The sequence below is a fragment of the Phyllobates terribilis genome, unplaced genomic scaffold (assembly GCF_046119375.1).
Source record: "Phyllobates terribilis strain yellow unplaced genomic scaffold, ASM4611937v1 Scaffold_1__5_contigs__length_1240528914, whole genome shotgun sequence".
Lineage (NCBI taxonomy): Eukaryota > Metazoa > Chordata > Amphibia > Anura > Dendrobatidae > Phyllobates > Phyllobates terribilis.
This window is the reverse complement of record NW_027362761.1, coordinates 97,374,254-97,400,641: the sequence shown is the minus strand read 5'-3', so window position 1 is coordinate 97,400,641 and position 26,388 is coordinate 97,374,254. Positions and strand designations below refer to the sequence as shown.

At 45.7% G+C, this 26,388-nt stretch overlaps 1 protein-coding gene across 1 annotated transcript in view; it reads left to right on the top strand.

Moving 5' to 3' along the window:
- The first annotated feature begins 1,688 nt into the window (after nt 1–1,688).
- LOC141211541 (prostaglandin reductase 1-like) overlaps nt 1,689–26,388 on the top strand; it is a 109,775-nt gene continuing 85,075 nt past the window's right edge. Inside the window, exon 1 of the mRNA XM_073664835.1 lies at nt 1,689–1,898. Within this exon, the coding sequence (XP_073520936.1) occupies nt 1,793–1,898 (106 nt within the window). The 5' untranslated portion in view covers nt 1,689–1,792. The remainder of the gene's footprint in view (nt 1,899–26,388) is intronic.

The window sequence follows — 26,388 nt, the reverse complement described above, 5'->3', positions numbered from 1 at the left end:
ACCTCTCTGGACCTGATATCACCTCCTTACTAACCAGAATCCCACAATGTGTGTCCTCTATTTCATCTTTCTTATCTGACAGATTTGTAAAACTTAGCATGGATAAAACCAAATTCATCATCTTTCCACCATCTCATTTACCTCCCCCAACTGACCTATCTATCAAAGTGAATGGCTGCCCACTCTCCCCAGTCCCGCAAGCTTGACTGTTATCTGTCATTCAAACGTCAGATGCAAGCCCTTTCCACTTGCTGCTGACTCCAACTCCAAAATATCTCGGGGATCCACACATTCCTCAACCGTGAATCTACAAAAACACCAGTACACACCCTCATCATCTCCCACCTCGACTACTACAAGCTCCTGCTCTGGCCTCCCTTCTACCATTCTCGCACCTTTCCAATCTATCCTAAACTGTGCTTGCCGATTAATCCAGCTGTCACCCAGCTATTCCCAGGCTTCTCCCCTCTGTCAATCCCTGCGCTGGCTCCCTGTTGCCCAGAGACTCCACTTGAAAAGCCTAACTTTGGCATACTAAGCCATTGAAAACCTGTCTCCTCCATACATGTGTGACCTAGTCTCCCTGTAACTAGTTACCTGCACGCAACCTCCCCTCCTTCCAAAATCTCCTTCTCTACTTCCCTCTTATCACTTCTTGCCACAATCGCATGCAATATTTGTCCCATGCATCTCCCCTACTGTGTAACTCTGTAACCCAACACATCAGACTGTCGCCTGCCGTGAAAACTTTGAAAAGGAAGCTGAATACCCACTTCTTCTGACAAGCTTACAATCTGCGATAACCCTCGCTCCAGCATACCGCTGCATGACTAGCTGTGCCCTGACCTACTGTATCCTCACCCATCCCTTGTAGATTGTTTGTGTGCCCTCGCAGGCAGGGTCCTCTCTCCTCTATTACCAGTCGGTGACCCCATTTCACATGTAAAGCACCACGGAATAAATGTTGCTGTAATAATAATAATCATAGTACTTGTACTCTGGGTCAATTGATGGCACTTTCCTGGTGTCTACCCCTAATCTGATGTGTTTCGGCAGTTTTTGGGCCCATTTGAAGGTGTTGTCTATGCGTTTATTTTTGCCCCCCATTGAATCCTATGGCGTTCGGTAATGTTCGACGAATATTCGACTAATAAAATCGGCGATCTCTAGTTGCTGTCTACAGCAAAACTGCTCACCCAATTCCCTACCTAGCTCCTGAGATACTGGTCTAGCAAAAGGTGGAACAAAAAAATAGAAAAATTAAAAAAAAATACCAGGTACCCCTTGCTACTGTAACCTGGCACTCTGCGCACTGAATCTCCAGTGCTTAAAAGCAAACAACAAATGCAGACAGAATAAAAACAAGTTCTTGTGTACTGTATAAGATTTGTAGTCATCAAGATTGTTGTAATAAGAGAAAAAGTAAAGTTCTATTTTAATCCATGCGCTCAGTGACTACTTTTCTTATACTACTCTCTTTCTCTATATTCAAAAAAGGCAAAGTCAGTGTGAATTTCTATACATGATATTTGCTAAGTCATTGCTCTTTCTCAGATTATTATCTAGAAGATATATCTCTGGCACACACTTGTAATACAAATATTAGCACATAGCAGAAATTGTTCAATCAGCTTTGTCGAAATGTAATCAGGGATAGGCTTGTTGGCAATGTCATTTAGTGGGATGAATGCCACATTGTTAATCGTGCGCTTTTATATTCACTAATATTTAAGACTTCTCAGTAAATACTGTTACCAGACTCATTGGTTCTTTGACTCTCAGCCTTCACAGAATGGTGCTGTCTCGTGCCTGGACCCTCGTGAAACACTTCGAGGGAGCCCCAAAATTATCAGACTTCAAATTAAAGGAGGCACAATTACCAAAGATAAAAAATGGAGGTAAGTGTGACCATAATGGAATGTAATGCTTTATTATGTTATAACTGTCAAAAGTGTAGATGTACCTTATTACACATACAGCATGCAGAGGCATCTCGGCAAATATTACAAATATGTGTGGCGTTTTGTTATGAAACCCTGGGTTTCCCTCTTTTATACTGTTTTCTCATCTTTTACTGTAGAGGAACCCCTGAAATATGTTTCCACTCCTGGGGAACCTCAAGTGCCATTCCTGCCTTTAGGAAGCTTAGTTTAGGGGAGGGTAAAACTTTCTAAACTTTTACTTCTCCAATGCTATTAACTTATGTTTTCTGCACTGCAAGACATTTTTGAGTAGGCTGTAATCAGTTTGCCTTTTACCATTGTAAAAGTTAAGTGACATGTCTTGTGGTGTTTTGGGGGACCTCTGGCCAGGGCTCAAACAAGCTCAGGGTGCGTGTGAATACTGGTTGAGAAATCTAGCTGTAAGCTAAGTACGTGAAAACTATGGTTTATCCACTTCATGCAGTGGCCAAATTTAGTTTTTGCAATTTTGTTTTTTCCTCCCATTCTTAGCCGAGTCAGAACTTTTTATTTTCTGTCAGCATAGCCATAGGAGGATTTGTTTTTTTTCAGGATGAGTAGTTCCAAGTGCAGTGAAACTGTAAAGAAAAACAAAATGCAATTCAGACATTGTTGGCTTTAATTTTTACGGCGTTCATTGTGAAAATGACCTGTCTACATAATTATTTAGGTCAGTGCGGTTAAGGCAATTCCAAGCTTGTATATATTTTTTTTTTTTAGTTGTGAAGAAAAATTCTGAAATTTCTAAAGAAAAAAAACTTTTATTTTTTTGTGGCTTAAGCTGTGTTAAGGCATGTTTTCCATTCCGAGCTGACATTTTTATTGAAACCAATTTGGAGTACAAGCAAAGTTTTGTTTGCTCTTTATTGTACTTTTTGTTGGAAAAAAAGCAATTCTGGTGTTTCAAATTTTTTACTTAACAATGTTTAAAATATGAGTTAAATAATTTAATATTTTGATAGATTGGGAGTTTATGGATGCAAACATTATTATTTTTGAACCTGCGATTCTCTGATTGCTTGTTCTATATACTGCATTACAGTGGAAATGTATGACAGTACAAAGGTAAATTCATGGTCTCGTATGAAGCCCAATGTATGACTGAGCTTCACAGGAGAACTGACATGGTAGCCATTAGGGGCTTCTGCAAGCCCCCAGCTGCCATGACAACCTATCGGCACTCCCACAATTAAGTCATGGTGGGTCTGATGGGCACCCGGAACATGGGCAGCTGGTACAGTGTGCACCAAAGACAGTGCGCCTTAAAGGGGTTGTCCAGTCAAGAACAAGAAGTCTGCAGTCACTCTATGAGACTCCAGACTTTTGAATCCTCAAAGCACATGCAATGCACACTCAATGCAAGTATATTAGAGTTAGTTACAAGGAGGGGTTTGTACACAGGGAAAAAAATATTGGCAATTTCAGGTAGGGCAGAGACAACGCTGTAAATAAGGAGGAAGTTAGAAAAGGATAGAAATTGTGCTGATTGATAAGCTAATGAAGACAGGAGCACCCTGGATACACACAGAGCTCACATCTAGCCTACATTACTGGGAGAGACGCTTCCACAAGATAAAAATCCGACACTTGTCTCAGGCTGCAAACTACATTCCTAAACACTGAAGATGTAACACCAAGAAGAAAAAGTCATGGGATTTTAGAAATCACAAGATCAATAGGCATGTTAATGATGTGATGAAAAGATGGAAAAACAATATCAAAACATCTTGATTTTTTCAGTATCGATAGGAGCGTCACACATAGAAATACAAGCACTTACACCTTGGCTGCTGTCAATGAGGTTATGAATTGTCTGAAGAATGTTTCCAACGATGAATGCACTTGGGCATGTGAATCATCAAGATCCACTGCTAGCAGCTCTCTTTGCAATTGATGACCAGTGACAACCCAGGTATGCTCGATAGGAGACACTTCAGAGAAATTGCTGAACAACTTGTTCCATGACCCAATCAGAGTAGTTGGACTAAAGAGATCTGGCTACTGTACATTAAGCATCCCCACATCATAATGCCAGGAATAGGACTGCTGTCACTCACAGAGGTATCCCCGTCCCCACCAATAACGTGCGCTACTCAGTTTGTCCGATTCCAGTTTCCAGACCATAAGTAGCAGAGCCAGAAGCACAATAGAAGACTATGACACACACATAGATGAGTTACAGCAGCAGGGCAGGTAATAGGAGTACATTAAAAAACTGATAGATAGGAAGAGTTAGGACATATGAAAGAGGGTCAAATTATTAGTGGAAAGCATCTTTAAGTTATGAATATAAATAGGATTATATTTTTCTCCACTAAAGAAATCAAATTTAGCACTCCCCTAGTTACATTCACAGCATTTCTACCCTTGGTAAATCCTACCTGGTCAGAATGAACAATGGATGGAAGGACTGAAATCGGTCTATTTGCAATTAATTTAGCATAAAGCTTAACGTCACCATTAAGCAGTGAAATAGGTCTATTGACCCCTCGAGAAGTAAGATCTATCGTGACAATTACCGCTTGTAACATATCTGATGGAAGATATTTTTCAGCCACAAAAGCATTACAGAACCTTGCAATGAACTGCAATAATTCAGTTTTGAATATAATGTAATAATGATTCGAGAATCAGGTACCGGAGATTTATTTAATTTGAGTTGTACAATAGCTTTGGACACTTCCTTTTCATTAAACCCGACATTAACAGAATTTAATTGCATTTCTGATAAATTAGGTAGTTTTAATTTATTCAGAAATTTCTGGATCTCTGAATCAGAAGGTTGAGGAGTTGGAGAATCATTATTAAAATTGTATAGAGAGTAGAGATGAGCGTTGTTCTACTCGAACTGTTCGCCAATCTCAAATTCGAGCTGTTTTGGGCGGTGTTCGAGCCGTTCGGCGAACACGAACAATTTGAGAAAAATTCGGCTGTTCGAGGTTATGTTCGATAACTGTTCGTGCACCAAAATCATAACTGGATTTTTTCTCAGTAATAATGAAAATTAATGTTAATACGCAGTTTGAGTGTACAGCGGGGTGGGGGGAGGGGCAGGGGATGGATCTCTGCAGGAACAATGAAGATCTCCATTTTTTTTTCTCTTTCCTGCATTTGCAGTGGGGAGGTGCAATCTGTCAGCCTATCAGCAGCGCACACACGGAGCGAAGAGCTTTTTTTCACACAAGCAAGGGCATGTGTCATTGGCAGTGTATGTCACATGTCCTTGCCCTATAAGACCAAGCCATTTTCCCCGTCGCCACCATTTTCTCACTGCTGCAGCTGCGTGTTAGACGGCACCGCTGTTGCTGTGTGCGCTATACCTTGTTAATTTCAAGCCAATTTTCGCACAAATCTACAGATAGCTTGGGAGTAGGGAATAGTTGTGATTGCAGTCCTTTTAAGGACTAGGTTACAGCATTTCCTACGACTTTTATCAGGGAGGTCTGTGCTCTTAAATAGATAGATTGTGGGAGTAAAGACTAATTGTAATTGGAGTCCTTTTCAGGACTAGGTTACATCAGTTCCTATCAGTTTTTGCCAGGCAGGTCTGTGCCAGTGCTGTGCAAGTTTTTTTCACAGCATTTGGCTGAATCTAGCAAAGCTAATCCTTTTTGGCCTATTGCAGAGTGTGTTAGTCAGTGGAGTAGCCTATCTGTGTTGCAAGATATACCACCTGTGTATAGAATACCAATATTTTTACTGCACCTAGTGAAGTAAAATCTTTTGGGCATAGCATCATTCTATTAGTCCATCTATACTGACCTCCATCAGGTTGCAAATTGAATATAATTTTTTTCTGCATCTAGCTCTGAAAAAATATTGGGCTTCTAGCTGTGTGTGGGACTTGTTGTATTAGTCCATCTATACTGACCTCCATCAGGTTGCAAACTGAATATATTTTTTTCTGCATCTACCTCTGAAAAAATATTGGGCTTCTAGCTGTGTGTGGGACTTGTTGTATTAGTCCATCTATACAGACCTCCATCAGGTTGCAAACTGAATATATTTTTTTCTGCATCTACCTCTGAAAAAATATTGGGCTTCTAGCTGTGTGTGGGACTTGTTCTATTAGTCCATCTATACTGACCTCCATAAGGTTGCAAACTGAATATAATTTTTTTCTGCATCTACCTCTGAAAAAATATTTGGGCTTCTAGCTGTGTGTGGGACTTGTTCTATTAATCCATCTATACTGACCTCCATAAGGTTGCAAATTCAAAATAATTTTTTGTCTGCATCTACCTCTGAAAAAATATTTGGCCTTCTAGCTGTGTGTGGGACTTGTTCTATTAGTCCATCTATACTGACCTCCATAAGGTTGCAAACTGAATATAATTTTTTTCTGCATCTACCTCTGAAAAAATATTTGGGCTTCTAGCTGTGTGTGGGACTTGTTCTATTAGTCCATCTATACTGACCTCCATAAGGTTGCAAATTCAAAATAATTTTTTGTCTGCATCTACCTCTGAAAAAATATTTGGCCTTCTAGCTGTGTGTGGGACTTGTTCTATTAGTCCATCTATACTGACCTCCATAAGGTTGCAAACTGAATATAATCTTTTTCTGCATCTACCTCTGAAAAAATATTTGGGCTTCTAGCTGTGTGTGGGACTTGTTCTATTAGTCATCTATACTGACCTCCATCAGGTTGCAAATTCAAAATAATTTTTTTCTGCATCTACCTCTGAAAAAATATTTGGCCTTCTAGCTGTGTGTGGGACTTGTTCTATTAGTTCATCTATACTGACCTCCATAAGGTTGCAAATTCAAAATAATTTGTTGTCTGCATCTACCTCTGAAAAAATATTTGGCCTTCTAGCTGTGTGTGGGACTTGTTCTATTAGTCCATCTATACTGACCTCCATAAGGTTGCAAACTGAATATAATTTTTTTCTGCATCTACCTCTGAAAAAATATTTGGGCTTCTAGCTGTGTGTGGGACTTGTTCTATTAGTCCATCTATACTGACCTCCATAAGGTTGCAAATTCAAAATAATTTTTTGTCTGCATCTACCTCTGAAAAAATATTGGGCTTCTAGCTGTGTGTGGGACTTGTTCTATTAGTCCATCTATACTGACCTCCATAAGGTTGCAAACTGAATATAATTTTTTTCTGCATCTACCTCTGAAAAAATATTTGGGCTTCTAGCTGTGTGTGGGACTTGTTCTATTAGTCCATCTATACTGACCTCCATAAGGTTGCAAATTCAAAATAATTTTTTGTCTGCATCTACCTCTGAAAAAATATTTGGCCTTCTAGCTGTGTGTGGGACTTGTTCTATTAGTCAATCTATACTGACCTCCATAAGGTTGCAAACTGAATATAATTTTTTTCTGCATCTACCTCTGAAAAAATATTTGGGCTTCTAGCTGTGTGTGGGACTTGTTCTATTAGTCCATCTATACTGACCTCCATAAGGTTGCAAATTCAAAATAATTTTTTGTCTGCATCTACCTCTGAAAAAATATTTGGCCTTCTAGCTGTGTGTGGGACTTGTTCTATTAGTCCATCTATACTGACCTCCATAAGGTTGCAAACTGAATATAATCTTTTTCTGCATCTACCTCTGAAAAAATATTTGGGCTTCTAGCTGTGTGTGGGACTTGTTCTATTAGTCCATCTATACTGACCTCCATAAGGTTGCAAACTGAATATAATTTTTTTCTGCATCTACCTCTGAAAAAATATTTGGCCTTCTAGCTGTGTGTGGGACTTGTTCTATTAGTCATCTATACTGACCTCCATCAGGTTGCAAATTCAAAATAATTTTTTGTCTGCATCTACCTCTGAAAAAATATTTGGCCTTCTAGCTGTGTGTGGGACTTGTTCTATTAGTCCATCTATACTGACCTCCATAAGGTTGCAAACTGAATATAATTTTTTTCTGCATCTACCTCTGAAAAAATATTTGGCCTTCTAGCTGTGTGTGGGACTTGTTCTATTAGTCATCTATACTGACCTCCATCAGGTTGCAAATTCAAAATAATTTTTTGTCTGCATCTACCTCTGAAAAAATATTTGGCCTTCTAGCTGTGTGTGGGACTTGTTCTATTAGTCCATCTATACTGACCTCCATAAGGTTGCAAACTGAATATAATTTTTTTCTGCATCTACCTCTGAAAAAATATTTGGGCTTCTAGCTGTGTGTGGGACTTGTTCTATTAGTTCATCTATACTGACCTCCATAAGGTTGCAAATTCAAAATAATTTTTTGTCTGCATCTACCTCTGAAAAAATATTTGGCCTTCTAGCTGTGTGTGGGACTTGTTCTATTAGTCCATCTATACTGACCTCCATAAGGTTGCAAACTGAATATAATTTTTTTCTGCATCTACCTCTGAAAAAATATTTGGGCTTCTAGCTGTGTGTGGGACTTGTTCTATTAGTCCATCTATACTGACCTCCATAAGGTTGCAAATTCAAAATAATTTTTTGTCTGCATCTACCTCTGAAAAAATATTTGGCCTTCTAGCTGTGTGTGGGACTTGTTCTATTAGTCCATCTATACTGACCTCCATAAGGTTGCAAACTGAATATAATTTTTTTCTGCATCTACCTCTGAAAAAATATTTGGCCTTCTAGCTGTGTGTGGGACTTGTTCTATTAGTCCATCTATACTGACCTCCATAAGGTTGCAAACTGAATATAATTTTTTTCTGCATCTACCTCTGAAAAAATATTTGGCCTTCTAGCAGTGTGTGGGTCTCATTGTATTAGGCCATCTATACCAAGCTCCACCAGCTTTTCAATTAATAATAATTTTTCGCTGCATCTAGCCCTGAAAATAATTTTTCTTCCCAATAGTGGTAGCAATAGAAATATGGGGCGCTCTCCTGGCTTACAAAAATATACGCTTCATAACAAAAAACACCAGCTTAGCGCACTGCATTAATAAGATGGCATCATCGTCTCTCCCAGTGCTAGGCCTACTACCCAGGCTAGCATTCCTGTGCCTAAAACACAATGTATGGGTCCACGCTAGCCACTATGCTGAGGGGTCTAAAGCTGCTGCTAACGCTTTATAACAATTCAATTGGCAGATTTTCACAGAGCTCTTCCACAATGCCCACCCATCGGGACAACAGTTGCCCACCTTCCCTATGGGATCTAGTGGCGAATAGTTGATGCCATTAATCAGAGCGTCAGTTGCCCCGTCGACGTGGCAAGCATACGGTAAGGCATGGGAAGAGTGGACACGACTAGTAGCAGGCAGACGGGTTGACCAATGTGAACAAGCCAGATCACAAGTCACCATAGAATTTCTCCACCAGCTAATGATGAGGGGCATATCAGGGGCGTCAGCGCAGCGGTGTCTGACCGGAGTAGCATTTCACTTCCAACTACTGAATTGGGGAGATGTGACAAAGATTCATCATCAGACAATCCATAAAAGGGTGGAAAAGGGGTCAGCCAAGTCAGGAGTGTAGACGTCCCGTCCCGTGTCACTAAAACTGATTTCTCACATCATATCCCTAACACCATTAACATGACACTCACAATTTGAAGCAACACTGTCTACTGTCTACTGCATTTGTGATCGCCTTCTTCGGGGCGCTATGCATAAGCGAATTAGTCCCTCAATCCAAAATTAGCACCAGTGGAGGCTTATTACACCAGGACGTAGTCATAGCCAATAATGCAATACGTCTACGCATACACAAATCGAAAATGGTTCCAGCGGGCAGGGGCAGTTGGGTACTTCTACAACCCACAAACGGTACACTGAGTCGGGTAACAATAGTAAAACCATATCTAACCATCAGATCACAAAGTAATTTGTTCCTATCACACATTGATGGGACGCCATTAGCAAGATACCAGTTCCAAGCTATATTTAATAAATGCATAACATCGGCAGGGAACCACCCCAAAGATTACGGGACACACTCATTCCGCATAGGCGCGGCCACAGAAGCAGCAAGAGCAGGACGGTCAGAAAAGGAAGTTCAGAGGATAGAGAGATGGTGATCCACGTGTTTGGCAAGATACATAAGACCGGACTTGTTATCCTAACGTGGTTTGTTTCTTTTACAGGTGACGCTAAGCCAACAGTGTAGGTGATAGGCCACTCGTATATATATTGGGCAGATTAAAGGGCGAAAGTCCGCCCAGGCGGGAGGAAATTAGAGTTTCATAACACATATTTCAACTGGAGAGGTATTAGAGGCCTGCTATGGCCACAGGTACTAATGGAGGTAATCAAGGTAGGGAGAGAGGCAAGATGTCTGGTCATCTTAGTTATACAGGCCGGGGGAAACAACCTAGGTCATCACAAGAGCGCATAACTAATGGCAATAATGAAACTAGACACTGAGCGCTTCAGAGAATTTTTCACAAAACTAGCTATAGTATGGTCAGAGATTGTGCCGATAGCGGTATGGCAAGGTGCGCGAGACATCACGGCCATCGAACGGACAAGGCGGGTAATAAATATTCGGATGGCAAAATTTAGAAGAGACAGAGGCGGTGTAGTGGTACGACACCGACAACTGGAAGGAGATAAAGTAGGCCTCATACGGCCCAACGGTGTTCACTTAATGGATATTGGACTGGACATATTCCTGTCAGGACTCCAGGACGGAGTGGAACAAGCGTTAAGAGTGATGGGTGGGGGTCAGAGTCCTGCATACGAGTACGCAGGATCCTCCGTGGCCTGGAAATAGAAAGGACATGTTGGAGAGTTACACTTGTTGGCCAAGTTGCCGGAGTGGAGACCCAGGGCATGCTGCAACAAGCTGAATTATTTTAAAAATAAAATGTCTTTCTAATGGAATGAGTATAAAGAGTTAATAAAGCTGTGACCGATCCTCACCCATCCAGTTGTAAGAGTTACATTATTGTATTGTCAAGGAAAGGGGGGCGGTAGGGGGGCTGAGCGTCTGGGTTTGGTTGGGGGTCCCCACAGTCTGCCTAGGCTAGATGCATTTAAAAATTCTTATTAGATACACAGGCGGTGCAGCTTGCTTCGCAGCTGGGCTACTACGCCCAAAGTATTGCCTAGGCTAGATGCAGTTAAAAATTCTACGCTGACTAGCAGACACTGAAGATTTGGAGCAGACCTCTGAGTAAACAGCTCTTCAGACTCAATCATCTGTGTTACCCCAAGCCATAGTGTATGTAGTTTCTTACAGTTAAAAGGGGGGGGAGAGCGACCCAACCCACCTGGAATTGACGATGCCAACGTCACGTAAGACACAGCAAGGGGACTCCAAAAAGAGTTTCCATTTTTTCCCAAAATTGTGGCACAGACACCACTTAACCCTAGAACGCATACCTGGGGCCTCGCAGTCCCGCCCTGTTAATTTTTTTCTATTTTCTGCAAGATTACTTTAGTTAGAATTTTGAAACTCTAGGTATTCTTCATGTATATAGTTGTTTGTCATTTGAGTTTGAGTTATTCAATGTTATTTGCACACGGGCCTAAAAGGCCCCAGGTATATGAAAGTGTAGATTTTTATGGTCATGCGTTCTAGGGTTAAGTGGCATCAATTGCCCCACAGTTGCTTAAAACGGTTGGTGAGGTGATATTACCAAATCCTCAAGCTTTTAGCCTCCCAAGGATAACACAGGATTAGAAAAGTCCTTGCGAATCCATGATTTGTTCATCTTTATGAACGTGAGTCTGTCTACATTCTCAGTGGACAGCCGCGTGCGCTTATCTGTCAGCACACCATCAGCAGCGCTGAACACACGTTCAGAGAGAACACTGGCTGCAGGGCATGACAAGATCTCCAAGGCGTGAGTGGCGAGCTCCGGCCATTTTTCCAGATTGGAATACCAAAATGAGCAAGGGTCCAGTGACACAGTCATGGCTTCGATGTTCACTTGGAGATACTCCTGCACCATCCTCTCTAGGCATTGACTATGTGTCAGACTTCTTGTCTCCTGTGGCCTTGCAAAGGATGGTCTAAAAAAGTGGTGAAACGATTTCACAAAATTGCTGTTACCAGCAGATATTGTGTTACTGTTACGGTTTGAGTAATGAAGACTCGACAGTCCCGCGGTTGGCAAGTTAGAACTGTGAGATTCACTTCGTGCACCACTGGTGTTTTGTGGAAAAGCACATGTAAGATTCTGCAACAGCGTCTGCAGATACTCCTGCATGCGTCAATCCCTTTTTATGGCAGGAATTATTTCGGCAAATTTTCTTTTGTACCGGGGATCTAAGAGTGTGGCAACCCAGTAGTCGAGATTACTTCGAATTCTGCAATCTGAGGGTCATGTTGCAGGTAGTGCAGCAAGAAGGCACTCATGTGTCTTGCGCATCCAGGAGGACCAAGTCCTTGTTGTGTTGGTAGCGAGGTAAGAATCATGCTTCTTTCCTCTGCCCTCTCCCCCCAACCTCGCACAACAGAAATGTGATCAAGGTCTCCCTCATCTGATGAGTCTTCCATGCCCATCGCCAGTTCATCCTCCACTTCTTCCTCGGCTCCTGCACCTTCCTCAACAGTTTGGCTGCTACCATGCGCTCTGTTAAATCCCTCTCCCCCACCCTCCCATGCCTGCCTCCTTGGTGCTGCTAACCGTCTGGACCTTGGAGATGTTATCCTTTCCGCATACGACTCCTCCTCTACTTCCTACACCTCCTCTTGTCCGACCACCTGACTCTGAATTCTGTTTAATGTGTGCTCCAGCATGTAAATCACCGGAATAGTTATGCTGATAATGGCATCGTCGTCAGCACTAAACATCTTCGTCGCCATTTCAAAACTGTGCAGAAAGGTGTGTGGCGCCCCTGAGGGTGCAGTCACCACAGAGTTACTGCATCTCACCCAGAGGTGTGGTATCTCACCCTCAGGTAAGGAAGGCGTATGGCTCGGGACCCTAACACCTGCATCCAACACATACCCGCAGTGGGGTTAGGGCGAGATTGCTCCTAAGGGAGAGCACAGTCCCAGGTCCCTAGCTGGTGGGAGGATCCTATGTAGTGGGTGCTTAGGGGAGCAACTTAGGGGAGCACATGACAGGGAGAGTATAAATAGGAAGCCATCTTAGAAAGAGCAAGCCAGTCAGAGGAGGAAAAGTGACAGGAGCAGAGGCTCGGCATGAGCTCTGCTCCGGAGGCGGGCCTAGCCTGGGAGGCCCAGGACTGAAGGAGAGAAGAGAGGAGTGGGAGCAGGAAGGCTCCAGGAACCCAAGGGACCCTAGGGCTACGGGCCGTGCAGAAGGCCACCTGTACTCTCGCTGCTACCAGGAGGTAGAGGGGTCAGGCCAGATAAGGGGAACCGGTCCCTCAACTAGAGGAGAAACAGCAAGGCTCAACTAGAAACCGGAGGCTGCAGCATTTCATGTACTGCAGGCAAAAGTCCACACCAGTCTCACTAAGAAGGTAGCCACATAGGACCCAGGGGACGGAACACAATTCGCCCGCCAAGGCCCGAGGATACCGGATAGAAGTGTCACTGGGTGTGAGGTGCAGGGAGAAGGCCAGAGAAAGGACACACAGAAGGGGGTCCTGCTAAGTACTCTGGAGCTATCTGGGGGTGGACTGAGCCCCTCACTGAGTACGCACAGCACGACGGGTGAGATAGCTCTGGTACCTGTAATCTGGACTGCAACAACTGTGAGTAAAGATCTTGGGACTGCATCACACGGACTCTGTGTTCATTACTGACTCCCTGCACTACAACCACCATCATCCACCCACACTGCCCTGAAGCTACACTCTTCCTGTGGTGAGTAATAATACCATTGCAGCAAAACCACCAGCTTCAGAGGACTGTTCCGCAGCGGCGGCCCCTTTGGCCGCACTCCACAGGTGGCGTAGTCGGACATTATAAAATCCATATATACAAATTACCGTTGGATTGACCGCCCTGGGTCACGGACCGGGTCACCGCCACAGTGACTACAACCCCCAGCGTCTACCGGCCCGGCTCCGGGTACCCCACGGCCCAGGGGGCGCGTCAACTTCATAGGTCCCTGATCTGAGACCACTCCTGCTGTGTGATTTGCCCCACCTCTGGATCTCGTTGGCCCAGGCTATACGTCAGAAACTATTGCACCAGGGCTTGTCGGTGCTGCCACAGTCGCTGCAACATGTGCAGAGTTGAATTCCACCGTGTCGGCACATCGCATTTCAGCCGGTGAACTGGCAGGCCCAACGACTTCTGTAGAGATGTAAGTCGTTGAGCTGCCGGATGCAAACGGCGGAAGTGAGCACACAGCGACCGTGCCCTCTGCAGAAGGCCATCTAGTCCGGGATAGTGGGCTAAAAATTTATGGACAACCAGGTTCAACATGTGAGCCATACAAGGCACGTGTGTAACATTGCCCCGGCAAAGGGCCGCACCCAGGTTTGCAGCATTGTCGCACACGGCCTTCCCTGGTTGCAGGTCCAGTGGAGACAACCATTCATGAAACTGGGTCTCCAGAGCTGACCACAAGTCCTCAGCTGTGTGACTCACATTTCCCAGACATTTCAAAGTAAACACTGATGCCGTTGAGCCCTGCTGTCAGCATAGTAAGGAGGTGCGCAGTTAGAAAGCAGGTGGCATTACCAGACAGGCTTTGGGTGCAGGTGGAGGACCGAGAGGAGGTTGAGGAGGCAGAAGCAGTGGAGGAACTTCTAGATAAAGAGGATTGACGTACAACTCGCGGGGACGGCAAGACTTGGACAGCAGCCCCTTGTCCTGCTGTCACCATAGTTACCCAGTGCCCTGTCAGCGACATGTAACGCCCCTGTCCATGCCTACTCGTCCAAGTGTCTGTGGTGAAATGCACCCTGTCACACACAGAGTTTCTCAAAGAAGCGGTGATGTTGTGTGCGACATGCTGGTGGAGCGCAGGCACACCTTTCTTTGAGAAGTAGTGCCGACTGGGCATCTGGTACTGGGGCACTGCGACGGACATAAGGTCTCAAAAATCCACTGTGTCCTCCAGGTCGGAAAGGCAGCATTTCTGTAGCCAATAGAGATGAGCGGTGTTCGACTAGAACTGTTCGCCAATCTCAAATTCGAGCTGTTTTGGGCGGTGTTCGAGTTGTTCGACGAACCCGAACGATTTGCAAAAAATTCGGCTGTTCGAGGTTATGTTCGATAACTGTTCGTGCACCAAAAGCGTGTCCTGCATGTCTGGCGCTATTTAGAGCACCAATCATGCAGGGATTGTCTGCCACTCACTGTAATGCCACAGCCATGGTGGTTGTGGCATTACAGTGATTGCCCAAATCGATGGGAACAGTGCCAACAGTGAAACATGAAAAGCCGGCAATTCATCAGCGGCATACACCGGTACCCGACAATTTAGAACCGAAAGAATAGAGCTTCACACATAGATTAGATAGATAGAAACATGTCAGTCACACATATAAGAAGCACAGTGACAGTGTTGATTACTGTACTTGTCATTTAGTGTAAAGGATTTATCAAAAAAAATAATAGTGTTTTCATGCACCGTCTCTTTAAAAAAGCCGGCCGGCAATTCAGCAGCGGTACCCGACAATTTAGAACAGACAGAATAGAGCTTCACACATAGATTAGATAGATAGAAACATGTCAGCCATATATATACGAAGTACAGTGACAGTGTTGCTTACTGTACTTGTCATTTAGTGTAAAGGATTTATTAAAAAATATAATAGTGTTTTCGTGCACCGTCTCTTTAAGAAAGCCGGCCGGCAATTCAGCATCTGTACCCGACAATTTATAACAGACAGAATAGAGCTTCACGCATAGATTAGATAGATAGAAACATGTCAGTCACATATATATGAAGTACTGTGACAGTGTTGCTTACTGTACTTGTCATTTACTGCAAAGGATTTATTAAAAAAAATAATAGTGTTTTCATGCACCGTCTCTTTAAAAAAGCCGGCCGGCAATTCAGCATCTGTACCCGACAACTTAGAACAGACAGAATAGAGCTTCACACATAGATTAGATAGATAGAAACATGTCAGTCACATATATATGAAGTACAGTGACAGTGTTGGTTACTGTACTTGTCATTTAGTATTAAAATAAAGGATTTATTATTAAAAAAAATTGGCGTGGGGTTCCCCGTAATTTTAGTCTCTAGCGGAGGTTAAGCAGACAGCTGGGGCAGATGTTTGAAGCCTGGGAAGGGGGTAATACCCACGGAGCTTCCCAGGCTACTAATATCAGCCCCCAGCTGAATACCTAGCCTTTACTAGCTATTAAAATGGAGGACCCCCCCACAAAAAATGACGTGGGGTCCCCCCTAATTTAATAGCTAGCAAAGGCTAGGCAGACAGCTGGGGGCTGATATTAATAGCCCAGGAAGGGAGCCATGAATATTGGCCCCCTCCTAGGCTAGAAACACCAGCCGTCAGCCGCCCCAGAAATGGCGCATCCATAGGATGCGCCAATTCTGGCACTTAGCCTCGCTCTTCCACGCTGCCCTGGTGCGGTGGCAGGGGGTAATAGGGTTGGGGTTGATGTCAGCTTATAATGCCAGCTGACATTAAGCCCAGGTTAGTAATGGAGAGGCGTCTATAAGACACCCCCATTACTAACCCCATAGTCAAAGTTAAAAGAAAACACAAACACCCAGAATAAAGTCCTTTAATTGAAATAAAGACACAATCCTTTATTGTTCTAAATTAAACCATACTTACCGTCACGCCCATTCCAGCTGAAGCCAACGATCTCCTGCAATAAAAGAAAAATAATAAAGCAACCTCATCCTTACCTTTCCATGGTTCCCACGACAGCTTCAGCTCTGCTACATCGAGATAACAGGCTGGACCGCAGCAGAACGCTGCCATCCAGCCTGTCATCCCGCAGACACTGAGAAGCGCAGGCATGCTTGCGCTCTGCAGTGTCTGGCTGTGACGGCATAAAGATGAGACGAGTTCATGTCCAATGAACTCGGCGCACCTCATGCACGTCACTGACAGCGTGGGAGAATTCTCCTGCACTCAGCACTTCAGCGTGAGAATTCTCCCACGCTGTCAGTGACGTGCATGAGGTCAGCTGAGTTCATTGGACATGAATGAGCTCACCTCATGCACGTCACTGACAGCGTGGGAGAATTCTCACGCTGTAGCGCTGAGTGCAGGAGAATTTTCCCACGCTGTCAGTGACGTGCATGAGGTGAGCTGAGATCATTGGACATGAATGAGCTCACCTCATGCACGTCACTGACAGCGTGGGAAAATTCTCCTGCACTCAGCGCTTCAGCGTGAGAATTTTCCCACGCTGTCAGTGACGTGCATGAGGTGAGCCGAGTTCATTGGACATGACCTCGGCTTATCTGGATGCCGTCACAGCCAGACACTGAGTAGCGCAAGCATGCCTGCGCTTCTCAGTGTCTGCGGGATGACAGGCTGGATGGCAGCGTTCTGCTGCGGTCCAGCCTGTCATCTCGATGTAGCAGAGCTGAAGCTGTCGTGGGAGCCATGGAAAGGTAAGGATGATGTTGCTTTATTATTTTACTTTTATTGCAGGAGATCATTGGCTTCAGCTGGAATGGGCGTGGCGGTAAGTATGGTTTAATTTAGAACAATAAAGAATTGTGTGTTTATTTCAATTAAAGGACTTTTTTCTGGGTGCTTGTGTTTTTTTTAAATACTTTACTAGAAATTCATGGTGGTCATGTCTAATATTGTCGTGACCCCATGAATTTCGGGCTTAGGGCCAGCTGATAATGCCAAGCTGGCCTTAACCCCTTTATTACCCAGTGAGCCACCGCACCAGGGCCCTGGATGAGTTGGGTACAGCGCCAGAAGATGGCGCTTCTATGAACGCGCCATTTTCTGGGGCGGCTGCGGACTGCAATTTGCAGCGGGTGGGGCCCAGAAAGCTTGGTCCTCCCTGCGCTGCGGATTCCAGCTCCCAGCTGCCTAGTTGTACCTGGCTGGGCACAAAAATAGGGCGAAGCCCCACGCATTTTTTTTTTAAATTATTTCATGAAATTCATGGAATAATTAAGAAAAAAAGGGCTTCCCTATATTGTTGTGTCCAACCAGGTACAAATAGGCAGCTGGTAGTTGGGGGCAGCCCGTCCCTGCCTGCTGTACCTGGCTGGACACAAATATAGTGCGAAGCCCCACGTCAATTTTTTTTAAATTATTTCATGAAATAATTTTTTTAAAAAAGGGCTTCCCTATATTGTTGTGTCTGGCCAGGTACAAATAGGCAGCTGGTGGTTGGGGGCAGCCCGTTCCTGCCTGCTGTACCTGACTGGACACAAATATAGGGCGAAGCCCCACGTCAATTTTTTTTAAATTATTTCAGGAAATTCATTAAATAATGAAAAAAAAATTGATGTAGGGCTTCGCCCTATATTTGTGTCCGGTCAGGTACAGCAAGCAGGAACGGGCTGCTCCCAACCACCAGCTGCCTATTTGTACCTAGCCGGACACAACAATATAGGGAAGCCCTTTTTTTCTTAATTATTCCATGAATTTCATGAATTTAAAAAAAAAATACGTGGAGCTTCGCCCTATTTTTTGTCCAGCCAGGTACAACTAGGCAGCTGGGGGCTGGAATCTGCAGCGCAGGGAGGCCCAAGCTTTCTGGGCCCCACCCGCTGCAAATTGCAGTCCGCAGCCGCCCCGGAAAATGGCGCGTTCATAGAAGCGCCATCTTCTGGCGCTGTACCCAACTCATCCAGGGCCCTGGTGCGGTGGCTCACTGGGTAATAAAGGAGTTAAGGCCAGCTTGGCATTATCAGCTGGCCCTAAGCCCGAAATTCATGGGGTCACGCCAATATTAGATATGACCACCATGAATTTCTAGTAAAGTATTTAGAAAAAACACAAACACCCAGAAAAAAGTCCTTTAATTGAAATAAACACACAATTCTTTATTGTTCTAAATTAAACCATACTTACCGCCACGCCCATTCCAGCTGAAGCCAATGATCTCCTGCAATAAAAGTAAAATAATAAAGCAACATCATCCTTACCTTTCCATGGCTCCCACGACAGCTTCAGCTCTGCTACATCGAGATGACAGGCTGGACCGCAGCAGAACGCTGCCATCCAGCCTGTCATCCCGCAGACACTGAGAAGTGCAGGCTTGCTTGCGCTACTCAGTGTCTGGCTGTGACGGCATCCAGATGAGCCGAGGTCATGTCCAATGAACTCGGCTCACCTCATGCACGTCACTGACAGCGTGGGAAAATTCTCACGCTGAAGCGCTGAGTGCAGGAGAATTTTCCCACGCTGTCAGTGACGTACATGAGGTGAGCCGAGTTCATTGTCGGCTCATCTGGATGCCGTCACAGTCAGACACTGAGGAGCGCAAGCATGCCTGCGCTTCTCAGTGTCTGCGGGATGACAGGCTGGATGGCAGCGTTCTGCTGCGGTCCAGCCTGTCATCTCGATGTAGCAGAGCTGAAGCTGTCCTGGGAACCATGGAAAGGTAAGGATGAGGTTGCTTTATTATTTTTCTTTTATTGCAGGAGATCGTTGGCTTCAGCTGGAATGGGCGTGATGGTAAGTATGGTTTAATTTAGAACAATAAAGAATTGTGTGTTTATTTCAATTAAAGGACTTTATTCTGGGTGTTTGTGTTTTTTTTTTAACTTTGACTATGGGGTTAGTAATGGGGGTGTCTTATAGACGCCTCTCCATTACTAACCTGGGCTTGATGTCAGCTGGCATTATAAGCTGACATCAACCCAACCCTATTACCCCCTGCCACCGCACCAGGGCAGCGTGGAAGAGTGAGGCTAAGTGCCAGAATTGGCGCATCCTATGGATGCGCCATTTCTGGGGCGGCTGACGGCTGGTGTTTCTAGCCTGGGAGGGGGCCAATATTCATGGCACCCTTCCTGGGCTATTAATATCAGCCCCCAGCTGTCTGCCTAGCCTTTGCTAGCTATTAAATTAGGGGGGACCCCACGTCATTTTTTTGGGGGGGGTCCTCCATTTTAATAGCTAGTAAAGGCTAGGTATTCAGCTGGGGGCTGATATTAGTAGCCTGGGAAGCTCCGTGGGTATTACCCCCTTCCCAGGCTTCAAACATCTGCCCCAGCTGTCTGCTTAACCTCCGCTAGAGACTAAAATTACGGGGAACCCCACGCCAATTTTTTTTAATAATAAATCCTTTATTTTAATACTAAATGACAAGTACAGTAACCAACACTGTCACTGTACTTATTATATATGTGACTGACATGTTTCTATCTATCTAATCTATGTGTGAAGCTCTATTCTGTCTGTTATAAATTGTCGGGTACCGCTGCTGAATTGCCGGCCGGCTTTTTTAAAGAGACGGTGCACGAAAACACTATTATATTTTTTAATAAATCCTTTACACTAAATGACAAGTACAGTAAGCAACACTGTCACTGTACTTCATATATATGTGACTGACATGTTTCTATCTATCTAATCTATGTGTGATGCTCTATTCCTTCATGTCTAAATTGTCGGGTACCGGTGTATGCCGCTGCTGAATTGCCGGCCAGCTTTTTTAAAGAAAGTGTCTTCTGAGCAGTTTGTCGGCTTTTGGACACCTTTGAAGGTGTTTTCTATGTGTTCCTATGTGTTTTTGTTTGCCTGCCATTGGTTTTAACGGTGTTCGACGGTGTTCTAAGGTGTTCGACGAACAGTTCGACGAACAGTTCCTCGAACATCCCGGTGTTCGACGAACCGAACCGAACCCGAACACTATGGGGGTGGCTCAACACTAGTAGCCAACAGATTGCAGATGGTGAAATTCAACCTCTTAGCTTTCTCATGGCTAGGAGGAAATGGTCTTTTACTTGTCCACATCTGAGGGACCGAGGGCTGGCTGTTGTGCTTTGACGGGGTTGAGTAGGGTGTCCCTGGCAAACTGCCGGTCTGTGAGGAAGATGCAGGCGGACATGTTAGGTTGCCTTGATCCAAAGGTGGTGCTCTCGATGTCAGAGAGCTCTCAACACCAGCTGGTGTTTCCACTTCCCAATGAACTGACGACCTGCCAATCACACTGGCTGTTGCAGGTAAAGAGGTGGCAGGTCTGCGTCCAAAAACATGTGTGACTGCTGTCCCCCCAGTCACAGAGGATGAAGAGGCCGCGGATGCACAAGATGGGGCAGACGGTGGTTGGCCCAGCCTGCTAGGCCGCATTGTAGCACAGTGAGCTTCCCACTGCAACTTATGCTTCATATCCATGTGACGGTACATGCATGAAGTACTCAAACTATGGATTTTTTGGCCTCTACTTAGCTTTTGGTGACAAATATTACAGATAACACGAGTTGGGTCATCCTTATCGATCTGAATAAATGCCCAGGCTATGCAAGGCTTAGAGCCCATGCGACCTGAAGAGCCACTACGACTTGTGGTCAGAGGCGGAGTTGTGGTTGAGGATGCAGTTGTTGACGTGCTTCCAGTACTCCGTCTCTGTCCAGGAAGGCGCAACCTAACCTCGTCGTCAATAGCATCTGTGACGCCCCGCTGCGCTTGGTATCACAGATCCTAGAAGAGTGTATTGATGGAATCCTCCACAAGAGGCCCCCATAAACATTCACACATCTCCACCTTCCACCTCAGACCAGCAGAGGGAGCCCGTTAGGGATATAAATAGGGAAGGTGGAGCTAGGCAGTTCAGTTCCTCTGAAGAGTTCCTGCAGTAGAGAAGCCTAAGAGAGGTCAGTCTGCAGTGGAGCTCAGTCTAGTCTAGAGAACTCAGTTAATAGTTCAGCAGTGGAGCACGAGGCTCCTGCTAGCTAGATTCAGGGAGCCCAGATAGAGCTTAAGGTGTGCCAGCGTCATAAGATCGGTGAAGCGCGGCAAGCTGCCGTTAGTGTGTATAGCCTATTGAGGGCCCGAGTAGGCCGAAGGCGAGTGGCGAGTTAGTACATAAGGGGCAGAGGAGCTTAACCAGCTCACCCCGAAGCATTTACCGGACACCGGATCCGAGCTTACCGGGATCTCTATGACCCAGTAAGGCATAACCGGAATCCCTGGAGAACTACAAGTCCCAGGATCGCTAAGGTGCTGATACGTAACAGAGCCAGGAGACGCTTAGGCCCCGCATACTGGGAGCGTGAACTTCAAGAGAAGGCCCTACCACAAGGTCAGCCAGCGCAGGACAGAGACAAAGTTAGGCCTAGCTCCAGGCAGGTCAGAAACTTACTGCGCAGAGGCAAGAAACAGGAGGCCCTACACCCGCTCATTGGGGAGGATCCTGATATGCACCCTTCACCCTACAGTGCTCCAGGAAGTGCCTGAATTTCCTCCAGTAAAAGGTACTGAAGTGACTACCGTGTCCGTTTCCGTTCTTGCTCTGACCCAGCTGGGTCTCGCCTGTCCTGCATTCCCCCTGCATACGCTGCCCTGAGACCTAGCTCCACCTGTGGGGAGCTATACCATCGAGCTGCCTTATCACGGGCCTCAGTGGACTGCTGCAGCGCTGGTGCTTCTCACCAGATACCACAGGTGGTGTCACAAACTCTTATAAAATTAACAATTATCCACCCTTTTAAAGAGTGACCCCAGGGTACGGGCCAGGGAGCCGACCACCGCGACATCCCAAAGGCCAGGCAAAGGCCCGGGTGACCTCATCGACTGGCTGACTGTGGGTTGACAGTAAGTGGGATCTCCAACCTTGTCATCATCACCCTGTGTGTTATCACACCCGTCGTCCTCAAAGCCAACCTCTTCCTGCCCTGACCGAAAAGTCAAGTTGTCGCTCCAATCAGGTATTTGAGTCTCATCATCGTCTTCATCATTGTCTCCACCAACAGGAGTTACAGTTTGGGAACGAGGGTCTACATTATGCTCAGAACCTTCTTCATCTGGTCCTGGATCCGACTTATAAAGATTCTGGGCATCAGTGCAGATCATTTCCTCGTCTGGATTAACAGAAGCTCTGGAGCAGACCTCCGTTTCCCAGGCTATAGTATGAGTAAACAGCTGTGCAGACTCAACCATCTGTGTTACCCCATACTCAGACGGGCAGCTGGAGACTTGGGAGCTGTGAGGAAGCAAGTGCGATTGGGGTGACACCTCTGAGGACTGGAGTATTTGTGATGTTGAAGTTGAGGTGGAGGAGAGCCCACTTGAAGGAGCACTTGATATCCGTTGAAGCACCTGCTGTTTTTGTGCCTCATCTGGAATTTGTAGCGATGGGCGTGTCCGTAACAAAGGGATCGTATCACATTGTCCACGAAAAGAAGTCGACATGTTAGTTTGGCTGGAAGATGGTCTTTCTTCTGCAGATGTTACTCCCCGACCCACCAGCGGACAGGCACCAGTATTAGGAGAGGGGGGCTGGCCGTCAGGGTCCACCGCGGCTCTGGCACAAACCCGGCGACACGGAGGTGGCACGGGCAGGAACGGACTGGCCGTGTCGGCTTCTCACTTTTTGGATTTTAGAAGGGCATGACATGCCTATATCTGTGTCTCCCCCTCCTTTTACTCCTCCACCTCTTTTATTTTCGCATGACTATATGTACTTGTCACTTTTCCATGTGTTAGTTATGTCTTCTGAGCAGTTTGTCAGCTTTTGGACACCTTTGAAGGTGTTTTCTATGTGTTTCTATGTGTTTTTGTTTGCCTGCCATTGGTTTTAACGGTGTTCGAAGGTGTTCGACGAACAGTTCGACGAACAGTTCGGCGAACACACGGGTGTTCGACGAACCGAACCGAACTCGAACACTACGGGGGTGGCTCAACACTAATAGAGAGGAAGAATAATTTGCAAAACATCTGCTATGATTTTAGAATATATGTTTGACCTAGTTTTCATTTGTATTGTTATTCTATTTTTTTGTGCTTTATGCCTTAATTTATGAGCTATTGATATTATTGAAATATACATAGTAGTTCTGCTAAAGTGCTTGTGTGGATTCATCATATTCATCTAACAAAATAGCTCAGAGAGACATCCTCAGGGCTAATAAAGCAGAATGATTGTGGGCTAAAGATACAGTGGTGTGAAAAAGTGTTTTCCCCCTTCCTGATTTCTTATTATTTTGCATGTTTGGCACACTTAAATGTTTCAGAGCACAAAACAAATTTAACAAGCATAACACGAGCAAGCATAAAATACAGTTTTTAAATTAAGGTCTTTACTATTAAGGGAAAAAGAAATCCAAACCTACAGGGCCCTGTGTGAAACAGTTGCCACCCCCTATCCTTAAAACATAAATTAACTGTGGTTTATCACATCTTTGGGAAGCTGACTTCAATATCCCTAGCCACACACAGGCTTTATTATTGCCACACCTGTTCTCAAGCAAGAAATCACTGAAATAGGACCTTCCTGACAAAGTGAAGCAGACCAAAAGATTCTCAAAAGCTAGACATCATGCTGCGATTCAAAGAGATTCAGGAACAAATGAGAAACAAAGTAATTGAGATTAGTGTTGAGCCACCCCCGTAGTGTTCGAGTTCGGTTCGGTTCGTCGAACACCCGTGTGTTCGCCGAACTGTTCGTCGAACTGTTCGTCGAACACCTTCGAACACCATTAAAACCAATGGCAGGCAAACAAAAACACATAGAAAACACCTTCAAAGGTGTCCAAAAGCTGACAAACTGCTCAGAAGACATAACTAACACATGGAAAAGTGACAAGTACATATAGTCATGCGAAAAGAAAAGAGGTGGAGGAGTAAAAGGAGCGGGAGACAAAGATATAGGCATGTCATGCCCTTCTAAAATCCAAAAAGTGAGAAGCCGACACGGCCAGTCCGCTCCTGCCCGTGCCACCTCCGTGTCGCCGGGTTTGTGCCAGAGCCACGGTGGACCCTGACGGCCAGCCCCCCTCTCCCAATACTGGTGCCTGTCCGCTGGTGGGTCGAGCGAGGCCCCCTGTGGTGGAGGCAGCTCTAAGCTTTTTAATTTAAATTGTCTCTCTAATTTGAATGAATACACTTTAAATCCATTTACAAGGATCTATTGGAGGGCAAGTCTCATGCCAGCAGCCGCGTAATTCCAGCTCCAGTAGCGTCCACTAAAGCTGCTGCAGTTAAAAAGCTTTTATAAGGATCGAGCTCGGCTGTCCACCGCAAGGCATCCTACTGCCAGTCCCAGCCCCTATGCCTTGGGGTGCCTCCTGATGCTCTTCACTGAGTATCCCGTGGTCCCGAAGCATTTCCTTTGAAAAAATTAAGTGTCCAAACTACAGGTGGTGTAGCTTGCTTAACAGCCGGGATAATTCGCTGACTAGCAGACACTGCTACTAGGCACAAAGTATTTCCTGGGCTAGATGCAGTTAAAAATTTGTAATTAGATACTCTCGTTGGATGCTGAGAAAGCATTCCATAGAGTCTCCTGGCACGCCATATATGATTCTCTTAAAAAGCTTGGGGTAGGGGTCTAGGGGACCCTTTTATAGCCAAAATCACGGCGCTGTATCGCAATACGTCACCTAGGCTGAAGATAAATGGAACTGTAGCACCCTGAGGGCTCGGTTGCTACAGAGGTATTGCACCTCACCCAGAGGTGTGATATCTCACTCTCAGGTAAGGATGGAGTGTGGATCAGGACCCGACACCTGCATGCATTACACCACATTGCCGTGGGGCAGGGCGACCAATATGCCCCTGAGATGGGCACGACAGTCCCTGTCCCTGGCTGGAGTGGGGGGAGGGAACACTGAGGAAGGGGAACTCTGTAGTGCAGGAGCAGGGAGGAAGCAGTTCCTGGGTGCATTGAGAAGGGAGTATAAAAGGTGGGCACCATCTTAGTTCAGTGCAGAGAAGTCTGAGCAGAAGTGACAGGGAGCAGGGGCTCTGCATGAGCTCTGCTCCGGAGGCGGGCCTAGTAACAGGTGCCCAGGCCTGGAAGAGGGCGAAGGAAGGAAGAGGAGCGGAGAAGGCTCCAGGAACGAGGAACGAAGGGATCCCAGGGGTGCGGACGGGCGAGTCGCCACCGCATGCCCGAATCCACCTGCGTGGAGGGGTCAGGCCAAAGGGGGAGACCGGTCCCCGAAACTAGTGGAGGCAGGAAACGACCCTCAGCTAGAAACCGGAGGCTGTGACATTTTATGTGGCACAGCGCCTCGCTACACCCGCTAGGAAGGCACCACATAGGGTCAGGGAAACTGGCGCCAAGTTTACCAAGAGGAGGCCCGAGGCAGCCGGACAGAAGGGTTGGTAAGAAAGGCCAGACAAAGGACACACAAAGGGGGTCCTGTGAAGCGCTCCAAAGTTATCTGGGAGTTGTCTGAGCCCCTCACCTGGTGAGCACAGTACGACGTCGGCAGCCGTTACCTGCAGACGTGGCCTGGATAATAAGAACTGTGAGTAAAGGCCCTGGACTGCATCACTGACTCCGTGTCGTTACTGCTGCTGCCCTGCACCATCAACCCCATCCTCCGCATACACTGCCCTGAGGCTATACTCCTCCCATGGGGAGTTATGCTACGCTCTGCTGCACCCACAACACCAGCCTCAGCGGTCTGCCCTGCAGCGGCGGTTCACTCTGACCGCAATCCACGGGTGGCGTAGTCGGATATTTAAGCATCAAAACCACATAAATAGTTCCGCCACTGGTTTGACCCCCCTGAGCCACGGAACCG